The 26,059-nt window shown below is 41.2% G+C and overlaps 1 protein-coding gene across 1 annotated transcript in view; it reads right to left on the minus strand.

The window, feature by feature from the left end:
* Positions 1-849: 849 nt before the first annotated feature.
* LOC127620602 (succinyl-CoA:3-ketoacid coenzyme A transferase 1, mitochondrial-like) overlaps positions 850-26,059 on the minus strand; it is a 78,507-nt gene continuing 53,297 nt past the window's right edge. The window contains exons 14-17 of the mRNA XM_052093769.1: positions 22,752-22,841; positions 9,982-10,062; positions 1,569-1,670; positions 850-1,367 (exon numbers count right to left, since the gene is read on the minus strand). Coding sequence (XP_051949729.1) covers positions 1,332-1,367; positions 1,569-1,670; positions 9,982-10,062; positions 22,752-22,841 — 309 coding nt within the window. The 3' untranslated portion in view covers positions 850-1,331. The remainder of the gene's footprint in view (positions 1,368-1,568; positions 1,671-9,981; positions 10,063-22,751; positions 22,842-26,059) is intronic.

Genomic DNA, 26,059 nt, shown 5'->3' on the forward strand with positions numbered 1-26,059 from the left:
TGTCCAGGGGAGTGGCATGCAAATTCCACACGGCAATTCTCATTGGCCTTTTCTCAAAGATCAGAGATGTCTGGGCTCCCAAGAGTGAACCCCTAGTGTCAACTCATCAACACAAGGTCGAGTGAGTGACAGATAGGAAACTAATGCTTTAGCTTATAAGTAAATAGATTTATGATTAGCCTATGTGTTATTTTTACAATGCATCATTGTGTATCAATCATACAATAGATAACTTTGTTATATTTATTTTCTAATTTCACTGGTGAATAAAATAAGTAAATTTTACTTATCGAAACTGTTGTTCCCAGCATGCACCTGTTTTGTATAATTAATGGACTTACAAGGTTTCAATGTTTGCAAGTTTATTTACACCTTTTTTATTGTTGATTTTGTTGTTTAACTTCATGTTTTGTGAAGTCTTAAGTTAATTTTCTACTCAAAATTACCCGTTCACGACCAAACAAATTGCAAACCAGTAATGGAAGGTGATTTTGTCTTGCATGCATGAAGTTTCTATACGGTATGTTATGTGGTAAATTATTTAACGTGTTAATAATGAAAGTTAAAAAAGTGAAATGTTCTAGTAAAATGTTAAATTAAAATCTTATTTAAATACCATGTATATCAGATTTGTAAGTAAAAGTTAATGAAATGGTTAAATTTACTCTCTTCAGTCAATATTATATCACACAATTAAGTAGACTTTACTTAATTATATAGCATTACAATTTGTTTGCAGACTAAATAGTAGGTAAATGTTACTCTTAATTTTTTCAGTGCATAGCCTATATTTAAAGACTGATCATTGATGGGTCGATATAAATAACCCAAAGAAAAAAACAAGGGATGTTTCGACTTGTGAGAAATAGAAGTTTATTGTTTTGTACAAAGGATATGTACACTGTAAAATCAAAAATTTTACCTGTAAATTTGAGTTAGAACATGACAATTCTGTTTTGTGAAATGTAGACAGATTATTCTGCCTGTATAAATACAATACTTATTATTGACAATATTCTACATTCAATACTCTTTGAGAATATTCTGCAAAACCGTTGCATTCCAATCAATTGCTAAACTGAAAAAAAAAAAAAAACAGATGGCTTATACTACGCATTCAGGTAACACATTATTTGAAGTTATTTTAACAGATGACGACACTGTTGTGGCTTGAGGAGCATATTGAATATTTGTTGTTTTGAGCATGCTTCAGTCAAATTTCCACACAAATCTTTAGTACCTCCAAAGGATGTACATGGGGGATTTAACAAGTGTCTGGTTTCCACCAGTTGTGAATAGTCCCAACAATCTTAAGCATTTTTGCCTAAGAGTTAAATCTGCTGCATTGGTTTCAAGTTAGGAGAGACCTGTTTGAGAAAACAAAAACAAAAATTAAATCAGGCTAAAAAGCATAATAGGCAGATTTATGACTTTGTATTCTGGCTAATATTGTTATTAATCAAGAGAGCATAAAAGGGCTTCATTTGTTGTTAAACATCATCTTGTTTAATGTAAACTGTGTTCAATAACATTAACTGTTCCTGTAATTTATCAATAAAGTAATTCACCTCAAAGTCTGTCCCTGTGCATTTCTTAATTTCATCTAGTGTCAGACCCTCCCAAATCTCAATTAGGGTTAAACCTTTGTCCTTGTCCACATCGAATACCGCCTGGAAAAGAATGAAGAACAATGCAACCATGAAAAAAGTGCCATTAAATGTGCAACCATGCGTAAGTTAAACTCCTCTGACCTTGAGAATGTGGTCAGATGTGGTAGAAAAATGCAGTGTAAGAGAAAATGCGTAAAATGACATTCTGCCTGTTTTGACTTGAAAATAAAGGCTCTGGGCCTTATTCATGACACATGAGTAGATCAAATGTATGTGTAAATAATTTTCAACACTGCAACAATTTACTTAATGGGATAGTTCACCAATAAATGAAAACTCTGTAATTTATCAGCCTTAACCTCATTATGTTTCAAATCTTTGAACATAATTACTGTAACGTATGCTATGATTGAAGGGACGGAAACAGGTGTCAGCTTAAGGGGTAAGCTTTTGTTTATTTTTCTTTTTAACAACACTATTGTAGGTTTTTTTCCTTTTTCTTGCTCGGGTTCTCTCTCTTCTGCTCTGTCACTGCTGCCCTTTTTATGCCGCTCTCCTCATGTTACTGAAATTAGACACAGGTGTTAGTCATCATTTAGCTCAGGTGTGAGCGCCCTTACCGCTTTTCTCTCCCGGACGGGCGCTTGACCACGCCCCCGCTGCCACAATTACTTTATGACTTTCTATCTTACATGGAACATAAAAGGAGACGTTAATCAGTATGTTAGTCTCAAGTCAACATAAAATGTATTTGCATTTTTTTATGCACTGAACAACTTGAGTTTTATTATTTTATTTTATTAAATGTTTTGGGTGAACTATCCCTGAAAACAACTAAACGTCAGTGTTTAGGGAGTGTACAAACTACAATGTTATGGTCTTAAAATTAGACAATGCATGCATATCTAAAACAAAATGGCCCTTTGCACCCTGATTTATTTTAATGCTGGGTGCATATGCTATTGCTCTAATTTCAGTAATGTACTCTAACATCAGCTTGATTAAATGAACACCGAACGATTCATATGTAAACTGGGGCAGTTTCTCATTTTCTGCATTCTCAAATTAATTCAGTTTACAGAGATTGAAAAAAAAAAAAAAAGAATATCACCTAAACAAATAATAAGGAAACTCCCTATTGAGGTGAGCGGCACATGTTTTTGAAATAATAGTAACCTATAATGCTATTATTGTGGTCACAATTTACAAGATTGTGTATGTATTAGTTGACATAAGTTTACATTCAATAGTTAATAATGAACAATAATTTTACAGCATTTATTAATCTTGTTTAATGTTATTTTTCTACATTTACTAATACATTTTGGTAATACTTTACAATAAGGTTGCATTTGTTAACATTAGTTAATGCATTAGGTATCATAACTAACAATGAACAATGTTTTTTCAGCATTTATTAATCTCGGTTAATGTTAATTTATGAAAACACCATTGTTCATTGTTTGTTCATAAAGCATTAACTAATGTTAATGTTAACAACTTTTTATTAAAAAATTGTATAAGTACATGTAAAAATGACTAGGGGTGTAAAAATGCATCGAAGCATTGCAATGCATGATCTGACAGAAATATTGATGCATCGATTACGGAATTTTATAATCGATTATTATTACTATATTAATACCCAATGTAATACAGAGTCTGTCAGACAGATTATACAAGCCTTCCTGCCACAGGAGGGGACCACATGAGATTGAAGGGAAAAATCTCACTTTGAAAGTAAGAAAGTTCATGCTGCCGAGTTCACCCCAGCGAACCGTAGGATAAGTGATTAAATTGATGGATGGATGGATGCTGCCAAATTTGGCTTTCTGTGTCATTCATAACTGTTTGCACCCATTTCATCAAAGTAAGTTAATTGTTGTTGCTTTCTTTCCCGATTATGATATATTATGTTATTATTGCTTTTATATCTCCATAAAATGTGTTATTTCTCCATGAATTCGTTTAACCACAAATAGAACTAATTTGAAATAAATATGATTGGTGGGCAGACAAGTGGCTGTGAACAATAACACTCACTTGTTCATTAATTTTCATTATAGTGAATGCAACAGAATATAGGGATAGGGAGCAATACACATCTAAGCCAAACCTCCTTGGTCCTAAATGCATATGTGACTCAAGTGCTCAAGTGCTTAGCAAAAACTTTGAATCTTTTTTCTGCATATTTTTTTTAATAATTATAAATAGTTCAATAGATCAAATCGGAATCATGACCTAATTTAAGATTTCATGATGCATCGCATTCGTTAGGCAAAGAATCGTAATAGAATCAAAGTCAGAGCAAATATTTACACCACTAGAAATGACCAATAACCAAGACTAATAGGTGCTGTAAAGGTATTGTTTATTGTTAGTTCATGTCAACTAATACAGATAACTAATTTTAACAAAGATAACCTTTATTGTGTCAACTAAAATGTTTTAGGGCTTTCGATCGATTAACATTTTTGATCAAATTAATTACATGGTTTGCCGATTAATTAAATTAATCTCATATATAAATATTTGCTGAGAAAGCCCCTCAAATAACAATAACTCAATATGTAATGATTAAATAACTGTAAATTGTTATATTTAAATAATTACAAATAATTACAAAATTATACATACATATTACAAATATATATATATACTGTATATACTGTATATGTGTACTATATATATATATATATATATATATATATATATATATATATATATATATATATATATATATATACATATATATATATATATATATATATATATATATATAATGTATTAATTGACATATATGTATATATATATATATATATATATATATATATATATATATATATATATATATAGTACACATATACAGTATATACAGTATATATATATATATATATATATATATATATATATATATATATATATATATATATATATATAATGTATTAATTGACATATATGTATATAGTACACATATACAGTATATACAGTATATATATAATGTATTAATTGACCACCGAAGGGCACTTTGAAGGGGGATGATTCTGGCTGTCATGTTGAAGGGTCGTTCCAAACCAAAGGGCCCTTTGAAACGGGTGTTTCCTTAGGGTTCAACTGATGGACACTTCACTGCCAAGCGCACCAGAACCAGAGCACACGTCACAAATATGGAGGTTTGCCAAGTTGAATTTAGTGTAAATTAAACCAGCTGTAACTGCAATCTATTTCTATAAACAAATACATGTCACATCCCTTCATCTTCATAGTCTATAAAAGTTTGTAATTATTATAATTAACTTTTAAAAATGATTTTGTTTGAAACTAGTTAATGCTTGTGTTATTCTAAAGGAGTTTAAATAAAATAATAATACAAAGTGGCAATTGCACTGTGCATTTGTATATTGGTTTCATTTTTTATTAAAATAAATAAAAAAAATGTAAACATGAACATTTATTTTTTCCTAAAGTCATAAAGATTTTAAAAAACAATTACATTTTCAGTGTGTATTCTGAAAGCATTTAGTTATGCAAAATCATGTGTAAATATTTCTGATTAGGTGCATGCAGGTGATGTTCATTAGCATCACCTATTGTGCGACGGCAGCGGCTCCTTTGGCTTGGATAGATGATGCTGAAGTGCGTTCCAAATTACTGATATTTCAACCCTCCGAAGCTCTCACTCAGGAGGGTAAACCCTCTGAAGGGAATAGGGCATAGGGATGAGCTCTTCGGAATATAATGCACCCCCTCATGTTGAGCTGTCTGCTGAAGTGTTGGTTTGTTCTCTGTATAAGCTGCACATTACCTATACAGCTGAAGTTTCGCTTACTGCCCCCTTGAGAAAGCAGGTGGTACTTCAAGCTTGAATTGCTCAGAAATCTTCCTTATTACGGTCCGGGGACATGATAAATTGCGTTATTTTTTTAACACTTTATGTTTATATAATTAGTCGCTCTGAATTAACTTGTTAAATCAACAGCCCTATATTGTTTTACCTTTAAGTTTGTGTACATTATAACAGTTAATGCATTATTATAAAACATGAACGAACAATGAATGAACAATAGCATACTTTCTGTTACAGCATGATTTTCTGTAAAGCTGCTTTGAATCGATGTGTGTGGTGAAAAGCACTATACAAATAAAATTACTTGACTGTAAAAATCATTGTTAGTTTTTAGTTCATAATGCTTTATGGATCAAGTAGTGTTAATATTTAGAACCTTAAGTGTGACCACAATTGTTATGATAAAGTAATATACATACACAATACTCTGCCTCACAACAACCTACAGATGGTTCAAGGGCATGATCATAGTGGATGGCTGTTACTGAACCAAATCACTTATGTTTGAATTAAACCAGCAGTCTATTTTCATGTAACGTGACCCAGATCTAATGCTCCCGTTGTCTCGTTCCACATATGACCTGTGGAGCATAACCTGCCATGAGCAGCATGCTTGCTGTTAGTTTGCTTCAATCCTGCTGTCTCTATTTCCTGTCTTCATCTCTTACAACCTGTAATACAAGTCTCTAATTGCTGGAGGATTTGCTTGAGTGTGTATCAGTGAAAGCGAAGGGATTAATCCACCTGCCAGAGTGCCAGCTGTACGCTCTGTAAGTCCAACTTTTGTTTACTCTTCTTAGAGATATTGTACCACATGCTTGTTTATTTTTTCAGCAATCAGTGGAGAAAGGGGAATCGAACAATTAAAATATGGCAAAGATGGATGGCGCTATCACATCACAGCTTGCCAGCAATATTTTTTATTAAAAACTTCCATCACTGGAGATAAAGTGGTACCAAAACTTATTTGGACATTTAAGACATGCTTAAAAATGTATGAATGTCTTTAAACAACACAATATCAAACCAAGTGGCATTTATTTGAAAGAAATATAGCACTTTTCATGCAAACATTTCAAAACAAAGGCTTGTCAGGTTTTAAATAATAAAACAATAGAAATATTGCTCAAAGACAAAAAGTATTTATGTGAAACAAATATGTAAACATTGTCCATAGATAATAGATAATGTAGTCCATAAATAATGTGCTGAATTACACATGTGGTTACTCTGCTAGGTTACCTTTGTGAACTTGAGGGGAATGAACTTCATACATGCATTAAAAATTACCTTATGACCATTTGGTTAAACATAATTTAAAAATTGGCTCTGAAAAGGGAAGTTAGTTCCCAGAAAATGTCTAGCACCATTTCTTTGCAGATGCCACTTGATTTAATATTTTGTTACCTATGCAAATTATATGAATACATTACTAAGTGTGACTTAATAGTCAAAAAGAATCCAAATACTTTTTAGGCAACTGTAAAATTACAAATTGTGCCTTAAAGAAATATTTCGCACAAAATTTGACATTTTCTCATCTTTTACTCTCATGCCATCCCAGATGTGAATGACTTTCACATAATATCAATAATATATCAATAATAATATTGACTTTCAATAATAATGTGAAAGATTATTAGAAGAAATGTTCCAGCTCTGTTGGTCCATACAATGCAAGTGAATGGTGCCCAGACCATTGAAGCTCCAATAATCACAAAGACCACATAAAAGTAATCCGTACGACTCCAGTGGTTAAATCAATGTTTCTAAAATGGTAAATGTCTGCACTTATATAGTGCCATTTTTAACCTTATCGGTTCTACAAAGCGCTTTACACTGTGTCTCATTCACCCATTCACACACACACTCACACACCAATGACAGCAGAGCTGCCATGCAAGGTGCTAGCCTGCCATTGGGAGCAACTTGGGGTTCAGTTTCTTGCCCAAGGACACTTTGGCATGTGGAGTCATGTGGGCCAGGAACCGAACCGCTAACCCTGCGATTAGTGGCCAACCCACTCTACCAACTGTGCCACAGCCGCACAAAAGCTATATGATAGGAGTGGAGATTTATGGCAATATTTACTATTTGGATAATGGATTACTTTTATGCTGCGTTTATGTGATTTTTGGAGCTTCAAAGGTCTGGTCACCACTCACTTGAACTATAAGGACCAACAGAGCTAAACAAATATTTGTGTTCAGTAGAAAAAAAAGTCATTCACATCTGGGATGGCATGAGGGTCAGTAAATAATGAGAGAATTTTCATTTTTGGGTGAACTATCCCTTTAAATCATGTACATTCAAGACTAAAGGGATGATTGTCCTTCAGAATAGTGGTTTAATTTCTATGATAACACCTCACACTGAAAGCATCTAAGAATAAAGCAGTCAATTAACTAATATCTGAACCACAATACATTAGGTCCCATTCTTTGTGGTGGAAAGTCCCTAAAAGAGGTTAAATAGCTGACCGGTTAACTTGGAAACTTGGTAAAGCTCAGCTTTTTAGGTTAACAGACAGGGGCTGTGTTAAACAGCAGGGTGGCATGACAAACACAGGTTGAACAGAGGGTGGTGGCAGTGTCGATGGAGAGGTCTAACCTTTCCAAATGTTGACAGAATCCTTTCATTTGAAACCACATTGTGTAATTTTTCTAAAAGGCAGCACTGGCAAAGCATACAAAGAGGAAGGGGGAAGATGTGTGTGTAGAGAGAGAGAGAGAGAGAGAGAGAGAGAGAGAGGGGCATGAAAGAAAAGGGGGAAGGAGGAAAGGAAGGTAGGAAGAAAAGAGTAGCTGACTGCTGTTACTGTATATAGTCCAGCAATTCTGGTGGCGAGACGAGAGTCTGGCTGAGATTCCCTGTGAATGCCTGCATCAGTCATGTGCCCCTGAAATATCTTGTCAGGTGGCCCTCATGCAAGCATAAAGAGCCCAGTGACTTTGATGAGAGTACAACAAATTTGTATACCGTATGTAACTGGAAGTGACTGACATCGACAGCTTGAGGCTGTCTGCAGTATACTGTAAGTGTTGAAACTGCACATCACCTCAAAGTAATGACGAACCAATCAGCCTTGAGCTTGAGGACAGATTTCAGGAATAGGAAAATGAAAATAAAATCTATTGAGAAGGAAATCCTACTAAAGGTTCACTAGTTTTTTGGTTTGTCTGTTTGGCTCGCTTTATATCAATAATTGGATGTTTTCACTTGCGAAATGATTTAATCAAGGCTGACTGCAAATAGTAAATTTTTACAATGATATCAGTAACCGAGCACTTCTGATTTTAGTAATGCTGAATCTACACCACTCTGTGTTTATGCTACATAAACACAAATATTACTAAGTGCATATTTCATTTTAAACTGAAATCCATTGGTATAAATATGGTTATTTTAGAACAGCAAAACAATTTTACAAATTTCAAATGCATTTAAATATGTTTAGAAACTAAAGATTATTAGGAGAGATCAGGAGCTGGCTATGGTGTATCGTCAGAACTCATAACATTAAATTCATTTCAGCGGACGGGGAAAATAAAGTGGCAGGAGAAATATAAATCTGTCAACTCTGAATCTTTGACCGTTGTGCCGCATCAAAAAATAAATGTTTGTGATGATCAATATTATACCACAAATGCTGTCAATTGAGCTTAACTTGTCCAGAATAACCCAGAATATTCCTTTAAAGGGAGCATTTTAGGGCCCCTACATCCTAGAAAAGAACAGACCATTTGATGTATAGGAATGTGTAAGATTGTTTTGATGGTTTGGAAAGAGCCACAGTCTTGAAATCAGTAATTGGGATACAACTAATTGGATTTCTGAAAGCACTGGAACCACATCTCTAAAATTCTAATTGGTAAACAGATGTCTATGTCAGAATATGTATTTTGTACATGAATATGTACAAAAATTTACATTTTCTCAACTTTTAGTAGCATGATGGAGTGTCACTTTTGCACACCTTTGCGTTTTCCCTCAATGTACATGCGCCACAGTCCCCATTGAGTCAATGAATTCACAGTGTTGTAGCATCAAACTTGAGTGTGTACACACAGTATTAGTCTCCAAGATACAGCTGGGATTCCAAGCTCTCTAAACCCAGGCCATGTGGCATGGTTGATAATATTAAGCAACATTCACATTAAGGCGCTCCATGTTTAAAAAAACAGTCAATATGTAACATCGCTCTGATCAGGAGATTTGATTATGGCTAGCCCAATAATTGGATTTTCATTTTCCACTGCCTATGTGCAGCATCATATCAATTTATCAGCTCCTTTATGCCTTTGCACATGTGTTAAAAAGAAAATAGCAAACACCTTTCAAAGCTGTTTATGCTGTGACAGAAGTTTTATCTAGTGCAGGGTTAATTCAGAATATTGATAAAGTGATAAACTTAAGAATAAATTGCATACATTCTTTACCAAAGGAGATTGCTTAGATAAGGTGTGGGCTGTTGATTTAAGCGTCTTTCAGATTCCTTATGACCCAAAATGAATCTAAACCCACCTTTTCTGTAATTATTCGGTCCACACACTGTTTTCCGGTCAGAGGCAGGTTGCACTTGTCCAGAATCTTGTGTTTGTCACCCTAAGAAACACATCAAACAACATTAAGACCAGGTAAAGTAACACATTGCACTGACACACGTTTCTAACCCTTACTAACTTCCAACTAAATAATAGGCCCTTGTTTAATTACTAGGTTCTGAAAATTGTGTGGATGACACTAACAGAACATATTTATTTAAACACACTCTTTCCTCATCTTGTTTGAACAAATAGATATTTTTCCTCAAACTGTATGAAAAGTAAAATCACAAAGCAATTTAATACAATATTAATAATTCAATAATAACATATTTTATTAACTCCACTGTTCATCTGTACAGTTATAATGTCAAATAGAATAAATGTGTTAAAGCCATTTAACAATTCAACATTCATGATCGATCATGTACATTAACTTTGACAGCCCTAAAAACAAGAAAATATCTGTTCTGTTCATTGAAGTGCCCTATTGTTAGGGGCCGTTCACACCGAATTAGTTTTCTATTCTTCAGCACAGTTTTTCAATTGTTTGTCCTATTTAAACCTGCGATAGTATAGATGGACATCTTTGACCATTGCAGCGCATCTTGCTGTTTTTTCAGTGTCTCATGCATGCGTGTTTTTTAGACACCATGTCAAGTTAAAAAGAACTTAAACAATGGTTCAAAACGCATCACGAGGCACTTGCATTCTGTTCCATTTGCTGCGCTCCATACATTTTTTTTAGACGTTCTGTGTGTTTTTTCCAACAAGAAAATAGGTGAGCAGACCACTGTTGAACACTAAGCCAATGAGTATAGAAAACACTCTAGGCCAGCTATATTCATCATCAACCATAATGCATAGAGACAGGCCTTGCTGACTTTATGTGCTGCTGTATTGGGGTGTATCAGGGGATAATAATTAGATAGCTGATGGTGGTTAATTTTACTCAAGTCCAGAGTTCATCCCACCATAGGCAGGCAGCTGGCCCTTTAGCCTGTACCCAGCCAAGCCCCCCTCCCCCCAGGGCTGCCACTGCCAGCACAAACAAACCAAGGGCAGCATGTGAACAGCATGTACTGTATCACCTTATCTTTCCCTGCCCATATCTCTCCATCTCTTTCACTCTCTCAATGACTGGACAGATGAGAACTGAGACTACACAGTCACAATTTTACCGACGAGATCTTTTGCGACCCTGGAACAAATCTAAACACATTTCACAGATAGAGAACACTAAACTCTGACTCAGAACAGTGTAATTTGTGTTAATAGGGTGTTTTGATTAAGAACACAGCTAATATTCTCTGCCTGCCACTAGCCTTCTTTCAACAGACATCATGATGACAAGCATGAAGATTTGATTTGGGTCAGCCCTAATCTATCTGTTGTACTGCACATGGGTGCGGTGTTGGGGTAACATGATAAAATCATACGCGATACATAATCAGATTACTTTTTCAGAGTAACGAGTAAAGTAACAGTATATTTTAGACTATAAACGGAGTTACTTTTTAAATAAAGTAATGCATCGCTTTTGTACACCTTTACTGTTTCTGTATTGCGAGAAATCAGGAGTAAAAGTGTGAAACAATAACTTCAGGTAGGAGATTTAGCGCATGATTGGCATTGTATTTTATAGAGTGTGAGACAAGAGACAATTTAGTATAGAGATGAGTCACTTCTATTTAAATGAATGGGAGAAATTTGAACGCCCAACCAAGAAGCTCTAGCACACAACAGTCAATGGATGCCATTGCCATTGGAAGAGCCAATCACCTTTTAGATACAGACATTGCCTGTCAATCATCTCACTTACGCGCATGCACATTTCTTGTTTTTTGTGTGATATGAGGTCAACAACATTCGGTTGAGTGAAATGCAGTTGATTCATGCATTAATACACACTGCATTAAAAAAATCAGTAAGCACGTTTAGGCAGAGGGATTATAAGACTAGTCTTCTACTGGTCACGACATGATACACAGGGTGAAATACATGCTCAATTCACTGACTTATGCAGCCAAACTGCTCCTTGTTAGAGCTCCCTGTAACTGGGAGAATGGGATGATAAAAGCTGACACTGGACCGTACATGTCTTACGTTTCTAAAAATATTCCACATTTTTGTTTTATAATAAACAAGTAGTTTGATTCAAGAAACAAACTGGTTTCATGACATTTTGGTAGCATTAAAAATGATTCAATTCACGTTGTATTAACATGCGCCTTTGAAGTTGTGGCGTCTGTTCCCACCGTTGATCAACTGAAAACAAGCATGCACTGAGATGACTTAAGTGAAAAACATAAATTTATTCAACAGCCTTATTCCTTGAACATGTTAGGCTGGCATTCCTCACTGAGTTTTATCCTGACATCTTAAGTTGACTCTGACATTGTCAATGGGCACAGCATATGATGACATACACTCACCTAAAGGATTATTAGGAACACCATACTAATACTGTGTTTGACCCCCTTTCGCCTTCAGAACTGCCTTAATTCTACGTGGCATTGATTCAACAAGGTGCTGAAAGCATTCTTTAGAAATGTTGTCCCATATTGATAGGCTAGCATCTTGCAGTTGATGGAGATGTGTGGGATGCACATCCAGGGCACGAAGCTCCCGTTCCACCACATCCCAAAGATGCTCTATTGGGTTGAGATCTGGTGACTGTGGGGGCCATTTTAGTACAGTGAACTCATTGTCATGTTCAAGAAACCAATTTGAAATTATTCAAGCTTTGTGACATGGTGCATTATCCTGCTGGAAGTAGCCATCAGAGGATGGGTACATGGTGACCATAAAGGGATGGACATGGTCAGAAACAATGCTCAGGTAGGCCGTGGCATTTAAACGATGCCCAATTGGCACTAAGGGGCCTAAAGTGTGCCAAGAAAACATCCCCCACACCATTACACCACCACCACCAGCCTGCACAGTGGTAACAAGGCATGATGGATCCATGTTCTCATTCTGTTTACGCCAAATTCTGACTCTACCATCTGAATGTCTCAACAGAAATCGAGACTCATCAGACCAGGCAACATTTTTCCAGTTTTCAACTGTCCAATTTTGGTGAGCTCTTGCAAATTGTAGCCTCTTTTTCCTATTTGTAGTGGAGATGAGTGGTACCCGGTGGGGTCTTCTGCTGTTGTAGCCCATCCGCCTCAAGGTTGTGCGTGTTGTGGCTTCACAAATGCTTTGCTGCATACCTCGGTTGTAACGAGTGGTTATTTCAGGCAAAGTTGCTCTTCTATCAGCTTGAATCAGTCGGCCCATTCTCCTCTGACCTCTAGCATCAACAAGGCATTTTCGCCCACAGGACTGCCGCATACTGCATGTTTTTCCCTTTTCACACCATTCTTTGTAAACCCTAGAAATGGTTGTGCGTGAAAATCCCAGTAACTGAGCAGATTGTGAAATACTCAGACCGGCCTGTCTGGCACCAACAACCATGCCACGCTCAAAATTGTAAATAAATCACCTTTCTTTCCCATTCTGACATTCAGTTTGGAGTTCAGGAGATTGTCTTGACCAGGACCACACCCCTAAATGCATTGAAGCAACTGCCATGTGATTGGTTGATTAGATAATTGCATTAATGAGAAATTGAACAGGTGTTCCTAATAATCCTTTAGGTGAGTGTATATGATGCAGGTTCAAGTGTTGGACTTTGCTGCTTTAGGTAAGACAGTGGTTATACTTCATTATTCATGTTGGCTGCCATGTTGATGAAAAACAAATCATGCATATTCATGTTATTGATTCTTTATTATAAATATGACGTTAACACCTACTTTCTAAATATATTTGTTTACAATGTTGTTTTTACATGAGTGTTGTGTAGTAGCTACCATGACCTGAAATGTCTCTTGTATGCAATGCATGGCTTATTTGTATGGAATGCATAGCATAGCAGAAGAGAAAGAGGCTGTACTTTCCATAAAAAAAATACTTTTTAATTAATTAAGTTACTTTTTTAAGGAGTAAAGCAATATTCTAAGGAGTTACTTTTAAAGGTAATGTTACCCATCACTGCATGGGTGTTCAGTTATGTAGGAGATATTATTCTGATTTAGATATTTTAAACATATTGAATATACTATTATAGATGTGGCACTGCTTAAATAACTATTTAAGGTTGTAAACATGCATTACATCTACTGTGTGCAAGCATTCCACTGTGCACAGCTGAAAGCTGAAAGAATACTGACACCTCTCCAGTCTGTCTACTTAGGCAAGACATATTCTGTCACTCATTGGAAATAATGATGCCATTCTTGCAGATAATATGTAGCATGCAATGTGCCTCAATAAAAACATGTTCATTAAAACTGATTGATGGAATCACCACTTCCTTCTACATATAAAACATTAACAAACACAGCAGAAATAACAACTAACTTTGACAAATTCATTTACTTTACCAATCATTTGGGATTACTGGAAAAATTATTTAATAGAGCTTAAAAAGAGCTTCTTCTAGCTGATGAAATGCTTCATAGCGGAGCATAAATTATTTAGAAAATATATAGAAACTCTCAATGATTTTCTTAATTTCCATGTCCTATCCAGACATGAAAACGTCTAGGTTACGTATGTAACCTCCGTTCCCCGATGGAGGGAACGAGACGTTGTGTCAGAGAAGTGACACTAGGGGTCTCTCTTGAGCGCCGATATCCACCTCTGAACTATGAAAAAAGGCCAATGAGAGTTGGCAGCTGGTATTTGCATGTTCCGCCCCCGGACATACGAGTATTTAAGCGGCGCAAATACAGGAGTTCATTCAGGATTTTTCTGAGGAGCCGGAAATGGTCCGGCCAAAACAGTGGCTCGGCTCAGCGACGTGGCGGGGAAGACACAACGTCTCGTTCCCTCCATCGGGGAACGGAGGTTACATACGTAACCTAGACGTTCCTCTTCTGTCGCTCTCTCCACGTCGTGTCAGAGAAGCGACACTAGGGGTCCACTTATAAAATTGCCATGCGCTGAGCCATGTACGTGAACTGCTGATACAGGAGCGAGCAGGTATTCTTACGTGCAGGACGACCAACTGTATCAGACTGCACGTACCCTTCCCCAATGCCCCATTAAAGCCATCAGAATCCTTTTCGTTACCCTGGAGGGGGAAACAAGGTGATGGCCGCCAACCTGGGAACGGGCCAGCCTGGCTGGGCCTCTTTTCTCTCTATGTTTCTCGCATAGAGCAACTACGGCCGGGGCCCTTACACGCATTGAGGGAAGGGGGCCTTAGCCCTTCTTTCAGGGGGAGAAGACCCTGCGGAGGCCACACCTACCCGGCAGGGGAGGCAAAGAGTGGCGAATGCAACACATGGCCTGTTAGGACCTATGTGGAAAAGTTGGTGCGGTGGTAGATCCAGCCTCGTAGAGGGGGGAAGCATATAGCACAGCGACCAAGGCAGCTGTAACTGCCTAAGGGAGACACGGGAGTCCGCTCGTGAGGGGACAGTACCGTGGAATTACACACAGGGGGAGTCCGAGCAGGAGGCCTTACCTGTGGAGCACCTATTCCAGTACAGGGTAGCCTTCGGGTACCCGTAGTGGCTTGGGTCGGCGAGTTCCTCCGCTGAACTGCGGACCCAAAAGGGCTAGGGAGGAGTCAACCAGCGACCCGAAGATGGGGTCTCCTGGGAACGGAGGCGCACTCTTTTACCTCGGCTGAGGGAAAGGGCGCTAGGCGCAAGCGATTCACCCGGTCAGAACGTCAGCGTGTTACCGTGTTCTACGGGCTCGGACCTGAGAAAACACGGGACAATACTGACTCAACATGGAGATTGTAAAACCTCGGGAAAGTGTTAGGTGTTGCCCACCCTGCTGCTCTGCAGATGTCTGCTAGGGAGGTGCCCCTGTCCAGTGCCCATGAGGACGCAACACCCCTAGTGGAGTGAGCTTGGACCCGCAAGGGGGGGGCACGGCCTGGGTGTGATAAGCCAATGAAATGGCGTCGACAACCCAGTGGGCAAGCCTCTGTTTGGAGACAGCGTTCCCTTTCCGCTGTCCCCCGAAGCAGACAAAGAGCTACTCAGAGCGTCTAGTGTTCTGCGTGTGGTCCAGATAGATAAGCAAAGCACGTACTGGACACAGCAATGCAAGGGTTGGGTCTGCCTCCTCCCGGGGCAGCGCTTGCAGGTTCACTACCTGATCTCTGAAGGTGTGGTAGGAACCTTGGGCACATAGCCCGGTCGAGGTCTTAGGATCACGTATGTGACTGCCGGACCGAACTCCAGGCAAATGTCGCTAACAGAGAATGCTTGCAGGTCCCCGACCCTCTTGATGGAGTCGAGCGCGATCAGCAGGGAGGTCTTGAGAGAGAGGGCCCTGAGTCCAGCTGAGACTAACGGCTCGAAGGGGGGTCTCTGGAGGCCCGAGAGGACGACCGAGAGATCCCAGGAGGGAAACAGGTTAGGCCGGGAGGGAGTCAGCCTCCAGGCACCTTTTAGGAACCTGACAATTAAGTCGTGCTTACCAAGAGACTTGCCGTCTACCGTGTCATGGTGAGCCACGATGGCGGCGACATACACCTTGAGGGTGGAGGGGGACAGCCTCCTCTCCAGCCTCTCCTATAGAAACACGAGCACTGACACAACCGCGCACTTCTGTGGGTCTTTGGCTCGGGAAGAACACCAGTCTGCGAACAGACGCCACTTTAGGGCGTAAAGATGCCTGGTAGAGGGGGCTCTGGCTTGGTTGATCGTATCTATGACGGTCGATGGTAGGCCGGCTAGATCTTTCGCATCCCATCCAGGGGCCAGACGTGGAGGTTCCAGAGGTCTGGGTGCGGGTGCGGGTGCCAGAGCGTGCCCCATCCCTGAGAAAGAAGGTCCTTCCTCAGGGGAATTCGCCAGGGAGGGGCTGTCATGAGGAGCATGAGGTCCGAGAACCAAGTCCGGGTGGGCTAGTAGGGGGCCACCAGAATGACTTGCTCTTCGTCCTCCCTGACCTTGCATAGCACCTGTGCAAGAAGGCTCACTGGGGGAAATGCGTACTTGCGCAGCCCCACGGGCCAACTGTGTGCCAACGCATCTGCCCCGAGGGGAGCTTCTGTCCGGGCATACCAGAGCGGGCAGTGGGAGGTTTCTTGGGAGGCAAACAGGTCTACCTGGGCCTTGCCGAACCGGTCCCAAATCACTTGGACCGACTGGGGGTGGAGCCTCCACTCTCCGCCATGCAAGCTTTGTCTTGACAGCACGTCCGCTATCACATTGAGGTTGCCGGGGATGTGAGTGGCGTGCAGTGACTTGAGTCGCTGCTGACTCCAAAGGAGGAGATGACGGGCGAGCTGTGACATGTGGAGGGAGCGTACTCCGCCGTGGCGATTTATGTAGGCTACGACCATGGTGCTGTCTGTCCTGACTAGGACGTGCTTGCCCCAAATTAACGGGAGAAACTTCTGCAGGGCAAGGAAAACAGCCAGCAGCTCTAGGCAGTTGATGTGCCAACGCAGCGGGCCTCGGTTCCACCGGCCTGCGGCTGCGCGCCCATTGAACACGGCGCCCCAACCCAATTTGGAGGTGTCGGTTGTAACCAGAACGCGTCGGGACACCTGCTGGAAGGGTACTCCTGCCCGTAGAAAGCAGAGGTTTGGCGGCAGGCAGGCAGTGGTAACTTTCATGTTGTGCATGCCTCCACGGTGTCCGCGCTGCTGGGGTTGATGCATATGAGACCACTTCCACTGACCACTGAGACCACTTGATGCATATGAGACTGGAGCCAGTGCTGAAGTGGTCTCATATGAGCATGGTGCCATGCTCGTCTCGGGACTCGAGTCTGGAGCCAGTGCTGAAGTGGTCTCATATGCATCAACCCCAGCAGCGCGGGACTCGAGTCTGGAGCCAGTGCTGAAGTGGTCTCATATGAGCATGGTGCCATGCTCGTCTCGGGACTCGAGTCTGGAGCCAGTGCTGAAGTGGTCTCATATGCATCAACCCCAGCAGCGCGGACGCCGCGGAGGATGCCATATGCCCCAGGAGCTGTTGGAATCGTTTTAGAGGGACCACGGCACCTGGCTTGAAGGAAGCGAGGCATTTCAGCACTGACTGAGCACGCTCGTTGGAGAGACGTGCTGTCATTGAGACTGAGTCTAACTCCAAACCGAGAAAAGAGATGCTCTGGACCAGGATCAGCTTGCTCTTTTTCCAGTTGACCTGAAGCCCCAAACGGCTGAGGTGGCTGAGTACCTGGTCTCTGTGCGCGCATAGTAACTCTCGGGAGTGGGCCAGTATGAGCCAGTCGTCGAGGTAATTGAGTATGCGTATGCCGGCTTCTCGGAGCGGGGCAAGAGCTGCCTCTGCGACTTTCGTGAAGACGCGAGGGGACAGAGACAGGCCGAAGGGGAGGACTTTGTACTGATACGCCTGGCCGTCGAAAACGAACTGTAGGAAGGGTCGATGTCAAGGGCGAATTGAGACGTGGAAGTACGCGTCCTTCAGGTCTACCGCTGCGAACCAATCTAGATGCCAGATAGAATTTGTTTCTGGGTGAGCATTTTGAACGGGAGTTTGGACAAGGTCCGATTGAAAACTCGCGAGGTCCAAGATCGGTCGTAGGCCGCTTCTTGGGTACAACGAAGTAAGGGCTGTAGAAACCCTTCTTCGTTTCGTTTGGAGGGACAGGCTCTATCGCGTCCTTGATTAGAAGGGAGGCGATTTCTTCACGCAGGGAGTGGGCATGTTCGCCGTGTACTGCGGAAAAATGAACGCCCATGAAGGGGGGCAGATACCTGGCAAACTGAATTACGTAACCGAGTTGAATGGTCCGGTGCAGCCAGCGTGACGGGCTGGGCAGTGAAAGCCATGCCTCTAAGCTCCGTGCTAGGGGCACCAAGGGGACGAGTATTTTGGACGTACCTGGCGGGGCTTCGCAGCGGTGCGGAACAGGTAACGCGGCGTCGGGAGGCACTGTAGCGTCCCGAGGCTCTGGTGCTGAGAATAAACTCAAAGCACTTACCTTGCTCTGCGCACCCGGCGGGGGGCGGGTTCATGACTGAGGAGGAGGTCTGATGCTGGCGTCCTCTGGACTCGTCTGAACCGACCGGCCGGGGAACAGTCGTGGGGCTGAGGGTGGGGACACCGCGTCCAGGAAGCCGGGACTGTTGAGGCCTGAAAGCAGAGTGCCGTGAGAACGGCATTTGCGGGCCATGTGCCCCAGAGACAAAGGAAATAGCTCTTTCATTGAGAATTTGGGTACCGCAGCCCCTGTTGGGGGGTGTGGCAAATGAAAAAACACAGGATTCTCCTCCCGGCCCTCCTCCGGGGGACGGAGCGGTCTTACCACCTCCGGAGCTAACATCTTGGACTCTGGGTGCGTTGTCTCAGGAGCGCCTGGGAGCCTCCCGGGTCCTCGAGGGGGTCCGTGAGACAGGGGGCGTGCGCTTCCCGCGGTTTGATCGATGCTGGGGCTGAGAGCTGGGCCCGGGTTGAGGTGGAGCAGGAGCTTGTCTTCTGGCCACGGGAGGACGCACTCGTCGAGCAGACGGGGCATGGGCCGTGGCGGCAAGCTTGCGGCGAGGCATGATGAGAGAAATGGCCTCCGTCTGCTTCTTCACCGTGGAGAACTGCTTGTCAGCTTCACGCATTTCGACCATGTTCAGCCATTGTTGACGTTCCTGGACCACCAGTGTGGCCATCGCCTGCCCGAGCGCCTGCGCTGTGAACTTCTTCGCTCTCAGGGCGAGGTCGGTCACTGAGCGCAGTTCCTGCAGCGTGTCGGGATCAGGGCCACCCCACGCATGTTACGTAGTGCCTTGACTTGGTGGACCTGCAGGAGAGCCATGGAATGCAGGGCGGAAGCGGTGCGTCCGGTGGCGCTGTAGGCCTTCGCGGTCAGCGAGGATGTTCCTCTACAGGTCCGGGAAGGGAGTACAGGGCGGCCCCGCCAGGTGGTAGGGCTTCCGGGGCATAGATGGAGCGCAACTGCCCTATCCACCTGGGGAATCAGCGTGTACCCGTGGCGCGCTCCGCCGTCGAGGGTGGCGAGGGCGGATGAGCAGGTGGCGGTGTGACGAGTGGAGAGGGGTGCTCTCCACGAAGACGTCAGCTCATCATGCACCTCCGGGAAAAACGGGACCGGGGGGAGGGGCGAGGCTGTGAGCGGCGCCCAGACCCCAGGAACTAGTCATCCAGCCATGATGGCTGTGGGGAGGATGGAAGGTTCCAGTCCAAGCCCACGCTGTTGGCTGCCCGGGAAAGCATGTCGGTCATCTGTGTGTCGGCCTCAGCCTGGGCGTGCAGGCCCGAAAGCGGCAGCCCAGGGGAGTCCTCAGAATCAGATACCACGCCCTCCGATGCCGCGGAGAGCTCATCTGCTTCCATCGCAAGAGGGTCGGCAGACTGGCTGTGAGTGAGTCGCTGCCGCCTCGAGCACGGACGGAAATCAACGAGCGTGCTGGGGTGCGGGTGGTCCGAGGGGGCGTACCCGGTGGAGCTGCACCCGCTGCCATCCCCAAATCGCTTCCATCGCCAGCCGAATCGTCCTCAATCCCGTGGGAAGAAGGAGCAACGCGGGCGGCGGCTGGAGTGGCCGCAACGTTGTCATGGTCATGTTCTCACAGTGAGAACATGAACCATCCACAAACGCAGCCTCGGTGTGATCGCTACCCAGACACACGAGACAACGCCTGTGGCCGTCTGAAGCGGAGAGCACTCTACCGCATCCAGAAACAATACAGGGGCGGAAAGGCATCTTTATAAAGACGCGTCCTTAAAAGGACGCTCACCGCGCTGTGTTTTGCTCTTTTAGAGGAAATTACTCTTTAAATAAAATCACTCTTTTATGAAAAAAGGACTCGTGAGAGTTCTTTTTATGATCTGCACTGTCGAAGCGCCCAGGGGCAGGAATGCACAGCCGTGCAAACAGGAGAAAGCCGCTGTTGTGCGCCGTGGAATCCAACAGCATGCAGCAGAGGAATGACAGGAACTCGGTGTGTAACACGCAGCAATTGCAGACACGACCATCGCTCCGAAGAAATTTTCTGAATGAACTCCCATATTTGCGCCGCTTAAATACCCGTATGTCCAGGGGCGGAACATGCAAATACCGGCTGCCATCTCTCATTGGCCTTTTTTCATAGATCAGAGGTGGATATCAGCGCTCAAGAGAGACCCCTAGTGTCGCTTCTCTGACACAACGTGGAGAGAGCAACAGAAGGGGAATGCCAGTTTTAAAATTCCATGTTATCCTGAAAAGATATCAAACCATACACACTCTTAGGGAAAAAAGGGGCATGAGGTTTCTTTATACAGTAGGCTCTGGGTTCTTGTATGCCACTTAGGTTCTATATACAAATAAAGAACCCTTTTGGCAACAAAAAAAAACAATTCTGGTAACAACAAAAAAATTACTTTTAAATGTTATGATCTTAAGTTTGAAGCCTCTAAAAGATTCTATGTTAGGGCTAGGTAAAAATATTGATTCTCCAATTAAATCGCAATCTTCAGTTGAACATTCCAAATATCAATTCTTAAAATCCCAAGACAATTTTTTAACTTTTACTTCAAGGAATATTTCAGGTTAAAAAAAAGTTTAAGAAGTTTACCCAAAAATGAAAATTCTCTCAATATTGACTCACCACGATACCATCCAGATGTGTATGACTGTCTTTCTTCAGCAGAACACAAATTAAGATTTTTAAAAGAAGATAGAGCTCTGTCAGGTCCTTATAAACCAAGTACACGGGTGACAGCAATTTGAAGGTCCAAAATTCATATTTAGGCATCATAAAAGTAATCCACACAACTCCAGTCATTCAGTGAATATCTTCTGAAGCAAATCGATATGTTTGTGTAAAAAATAAATTGATAATTAAAATTTTCATTAACTTTGAAAAAGTTAAAACAAATCGCAAAAACAATGTGCAAATAAAGCCACATTTCCACTCCTTCTGTTCAAAAGTACAAAATAGTCAATTCTGGAGAAATTGTGGCCACTGTGACTTTTATTAATAAAATATCCAAGGTTTAGAGTCCCATAATTTTGTCCAATGTCTGGGAGCGACAGTGCGTCACGCAGTTCTGGGAGCCCTATGTGTGTGCGTTCCTCCTTCTTTATGTCTTTGCACTGCTGATCTATAATATATTTATCAAATGTGTCAATAAACCTGTTCTTTGGCACGGTTCACAAATGTATTCGACAAATTTGCTCTGCAAACTCCATGTAGGCTTTGGATTTTCCAGACACCGTTATTTTAGGATGACTAGAGCAACATTCATATTCAACGATTGTTCCGCTGGTTTTTTATGTGCATTTTGTTTTCCTAATAAATTACATAGGACTTTATTCGGTTAATGTGATTCCATCAGCGTTTATGCACATTAATTCTTATCAAATAAAATATTTTTCTACCTCATGTGACCGTTTAGTTTTTTGGAGATATCCCAAAATGTGTGTAAAAATAAGTGGATGAAAACCGACCTACTGTCCCAACAAATACCAACAGTGCTAATACACTGATTCAATAAAACCCAACAAATGTGTTTGCCTGTGTTTGTTGGGGCAGTGTAAATTACCCTTAAGAGTGTAGCTCTATAGGATGATATATTTAGTGCATATTCTGTTCATATACCCTTAATCTTCAAGAGCTGCTTCATAATTCTCTTAAGAGAGAGGAACATCATTTATGTTACATTCTCTTATGTTGCCACTGCACACACAAACACACCTACACACAGTTATAAGACAATAAAATGCCAATATGATGCAGTCTCATGTACATATGATTATAGCTACCTTAGCAGAGTGCTCCATAGTAACAACCACTTTAGTCCCGGCACTGGCCACTAGATCCATAGCCCCTCCCATGCCCTTCACCATCTTACCCTGAGGGGGGAAAATATACAAATAAAGATGGTGCAGGAAATGAGCAACACATACATTTACTTTAACACTGCAAATAATAGCACAGGCTGGGTGAAACAAATATTAGAGAAATTGGAAAATTAATAAATTAATTAAAACAAAATCCGACAGTGGCCGTGGAGTGTTTAATTTAAATTCAATGAGGATGGGAGAGCTTGGTCAGGTTTGTTTTGGAGGGGAATCTGAAATGGCATTGTTGCTAGGAAACCATAAACCTGATTACCTGTGGCTGGAGTCACTTAACAAAAGAGCCTTTTCAGTGACCCTGATTTTATTGTCTTTTTGCTAACATGCACGCATGCATGCACGTGCACAAACACAAAGTCGACACATGAGCGCTAAGAAATCTGTGAGAAGTGAATGTGAACGTGTCAATACAAAGCTCTGGTAATGACATGTGTGTTGTGCCTCATAGATTTTGTTTCTAATTTAAATGCAGAACTATTACTGCTGTTTCCAAAGCAATACATTAAAGGATTTGTTCAACCGAAAATACAAAATTCTGCCATTATTTACTCACCCACATGTTGTTCCAAAAAGGAGATGTTAGGCAGAACGTTAGCCTTAGTCAGTCTTTTTTTTTCTATACAATGAAAGTAAATGTTGACAGAGGCTAACATTCTGCCTAACATCTCCTTTTGTATTCCAAAGAAGAATGAAATTCATATGGGTTACAAATAACATGAGGGTGAGTAAATGATGATACAATCATAATTTTAAAGGTCCTATTACTTAAAGCCAATGATTTAATTCCTGTATGAATAGTGAATCTTTTCCATTGCCTTGACCATTCATGCTGCCTGATCCCCTGTGGTGTAATTTTACAGCAACATCTATTTTATAGGCTTTGAAAATTTATTTCAGAAAGTGTCCTGCTTTGCTGTTTCTCAAAGTAGTGGCTACAGCTCAACCAGCATGTTTCTTCCAGTCTCAGTTAGTAGACCCCAGACGTACTTCTTGAAATGCCTATTTGGTCTAATACAGGGGAGTGTATATGAATGGAATACCAAAAAAGTGAGGGGTTTTCCTTCCCAGAGCTGTATGCAGCACTGTGCATGCTCAGTTATGGAGGCATGCTTTGTGAAAAGGTAAAATAGGAAATATATAAACAATATTGAAATCTAGATCAATGTCTCCTTCCCTTTGTGGAACTTTGCACAAAAATAGCAAATTATCCACATAACAATGTGTAAAATTATGATAATTGAGAGACCACACAGCAATATAGTGGCCACAAAAAGTATTTGGACACCCAAGCCACACATAAGTGTATAAATATCACTGTTGTAGATAACAACAGCTATATGCAATGTATAATTTCCTTTCATTTAAACTGATCGATCTCACCTCAGGAGACTCTGGGCTGTCAGTAAATGATTAAACTTTCAACGTACGGAGTCATGTGCCAAAACAACATGGCGTTGATCACAGTGGAGTTTGTCTTTGGGAGCAACGCCAACAAAACTATATTTGTAAGAAATCTAATTACGTTTTTGCATTGAAACCTGATGATTCAAAAGAGAGTCTCTAGCTTCATCCGATATGCCATTGTTAAAATTTGAGCTATTTATCTCGATACACAATGCTGCTAAACACACATGTATACTATTGTGTACAATAGCACAAGGTTTTCTTTAGATATCCTATATTTACTGTGCATTTTCATATTGAGTAAAAACATTTAGCTTTCAGGGGGTTTATATGGAGTTAGGGTGAAAATAGGTTGCATCTGAACTGTTCTGAGACCAGTGCAGACAGACAGCACACTGGAGGTTAAGTAATTCTCTAAATAGGGAGCAAAAGCACATCCTATAGCTTTCCTATGAAGCCAAGTCATTCAATCCAAACTTTCTATCAAAAGTTCAGTTTCAGGCTGCAGATGATGTTTGGATCACTCAGCATGGTTGGCAGACATGGGACAATGGTAATCAGTACCCTCCTGAGACCTCCTGAGTGTTACTGCTGTGTGCATTTTTTATTTTCCTTTTTGATTTGTAACTAGTAACACCTAATAAACATGCAAAAATAAAAAATAAACAAATTCCAGGGCAAATAGTTTTACAAAAAATGTATATCCAAAAAGTTTAAAGAAATTTTAAATAACACAGAGCTATAGAAAGTTTTTACATGGTTTATTATAGTTATAATGTTATTTATGTTTTTGAGATGTTACAGACATCACAGCTGATTTTCGGTAAAGCTGCTTTGGAACAATGTGCATTGGGAAAAACACAAATAAAAAAACTATACAAATAAAAATTATTTTACTTGATTTTACTTTTATGTTTAATTTTTTTTCTATTTTGGCAACTAAATCTCAATGCTCTCTCTTTGTACTGTCAAACAAACAAGTGATAGCCAGATTAAGCATTTTACCCATCAGGAATTAGCACAATTAATTCTGAAATGAGTAATGGCCAGCATTGTCCAATCACTCCAAACCATGTTAAAATACAATTTTACATTATAGATTTTGAATCCAAAGAAAATTGTTTTTTACTTGAAAACAAGCAAATTTTCAAGTAAAAAAAATTCTCAAAGGTTTGCTAGTTTTTTTTTTGTTTGTTTGTTTTTTTCTCCCCTTTTGCTCCCCAATTTGGAATGCTCAATTCCCATTGCACTATAAGTCCTCATGGTGGCATAGTGACTCACCTCAATCCGGGTGGCGGTGGACGAATCTCAGTTGCCTCCGCGTCTGAGACCATCAATCCATTATCACGTGGCTTGTTGAACGTGTTACCGCAGAGACATAGCTTCACGCTATTATCCGCCGCATCCACACACAACTCACCACACACCCCACAGAGAGCGAACCACATTATAGCGACCACAAGGGGGTTACCCCAACCAGGCCAATTTTGTTGCTTAGAAGACCTGGCTGGAGTCACTCAGCACAAACTGGATGCGACATGTGACTCCAGGTGTTGTACTCAGCATCTTTACTCGCTGAGCTACCCAGGCCCCTGGTTTGCTAGGCTTTTAATGATAAAACAATAGAAGAATTATGGTTGTCAATCTTAGTGTAACATAGTGCCACATTCCATTGCTAATGTAATAACATTCATACATTTTAAGCTTGGCTAAATGCTGCATTTCAGACAACTCAGAATTCACCAACTTCCTATTTGAAAATAACAACTGGAACAGTGCACAAGTTCTGATCAATCATCCCAGACTTC

This window comes from Xyrauchen texanus, chromosome 27 (genome assembly GCF_025860055.1).
Source record: "Xyrauchen texanus isolate HMW12.3.18 chromosome 27, RBS_HiC_50CHRs, whole genome shotgun sequence".
In the NCBI taxonomy this organism is placed as follows: Eukaryota; Metazoa; Chordata; class Actinopteri; order Cypriniformes; family Catostomidae; genus Xyrauchen; species Xyrauchen texanus.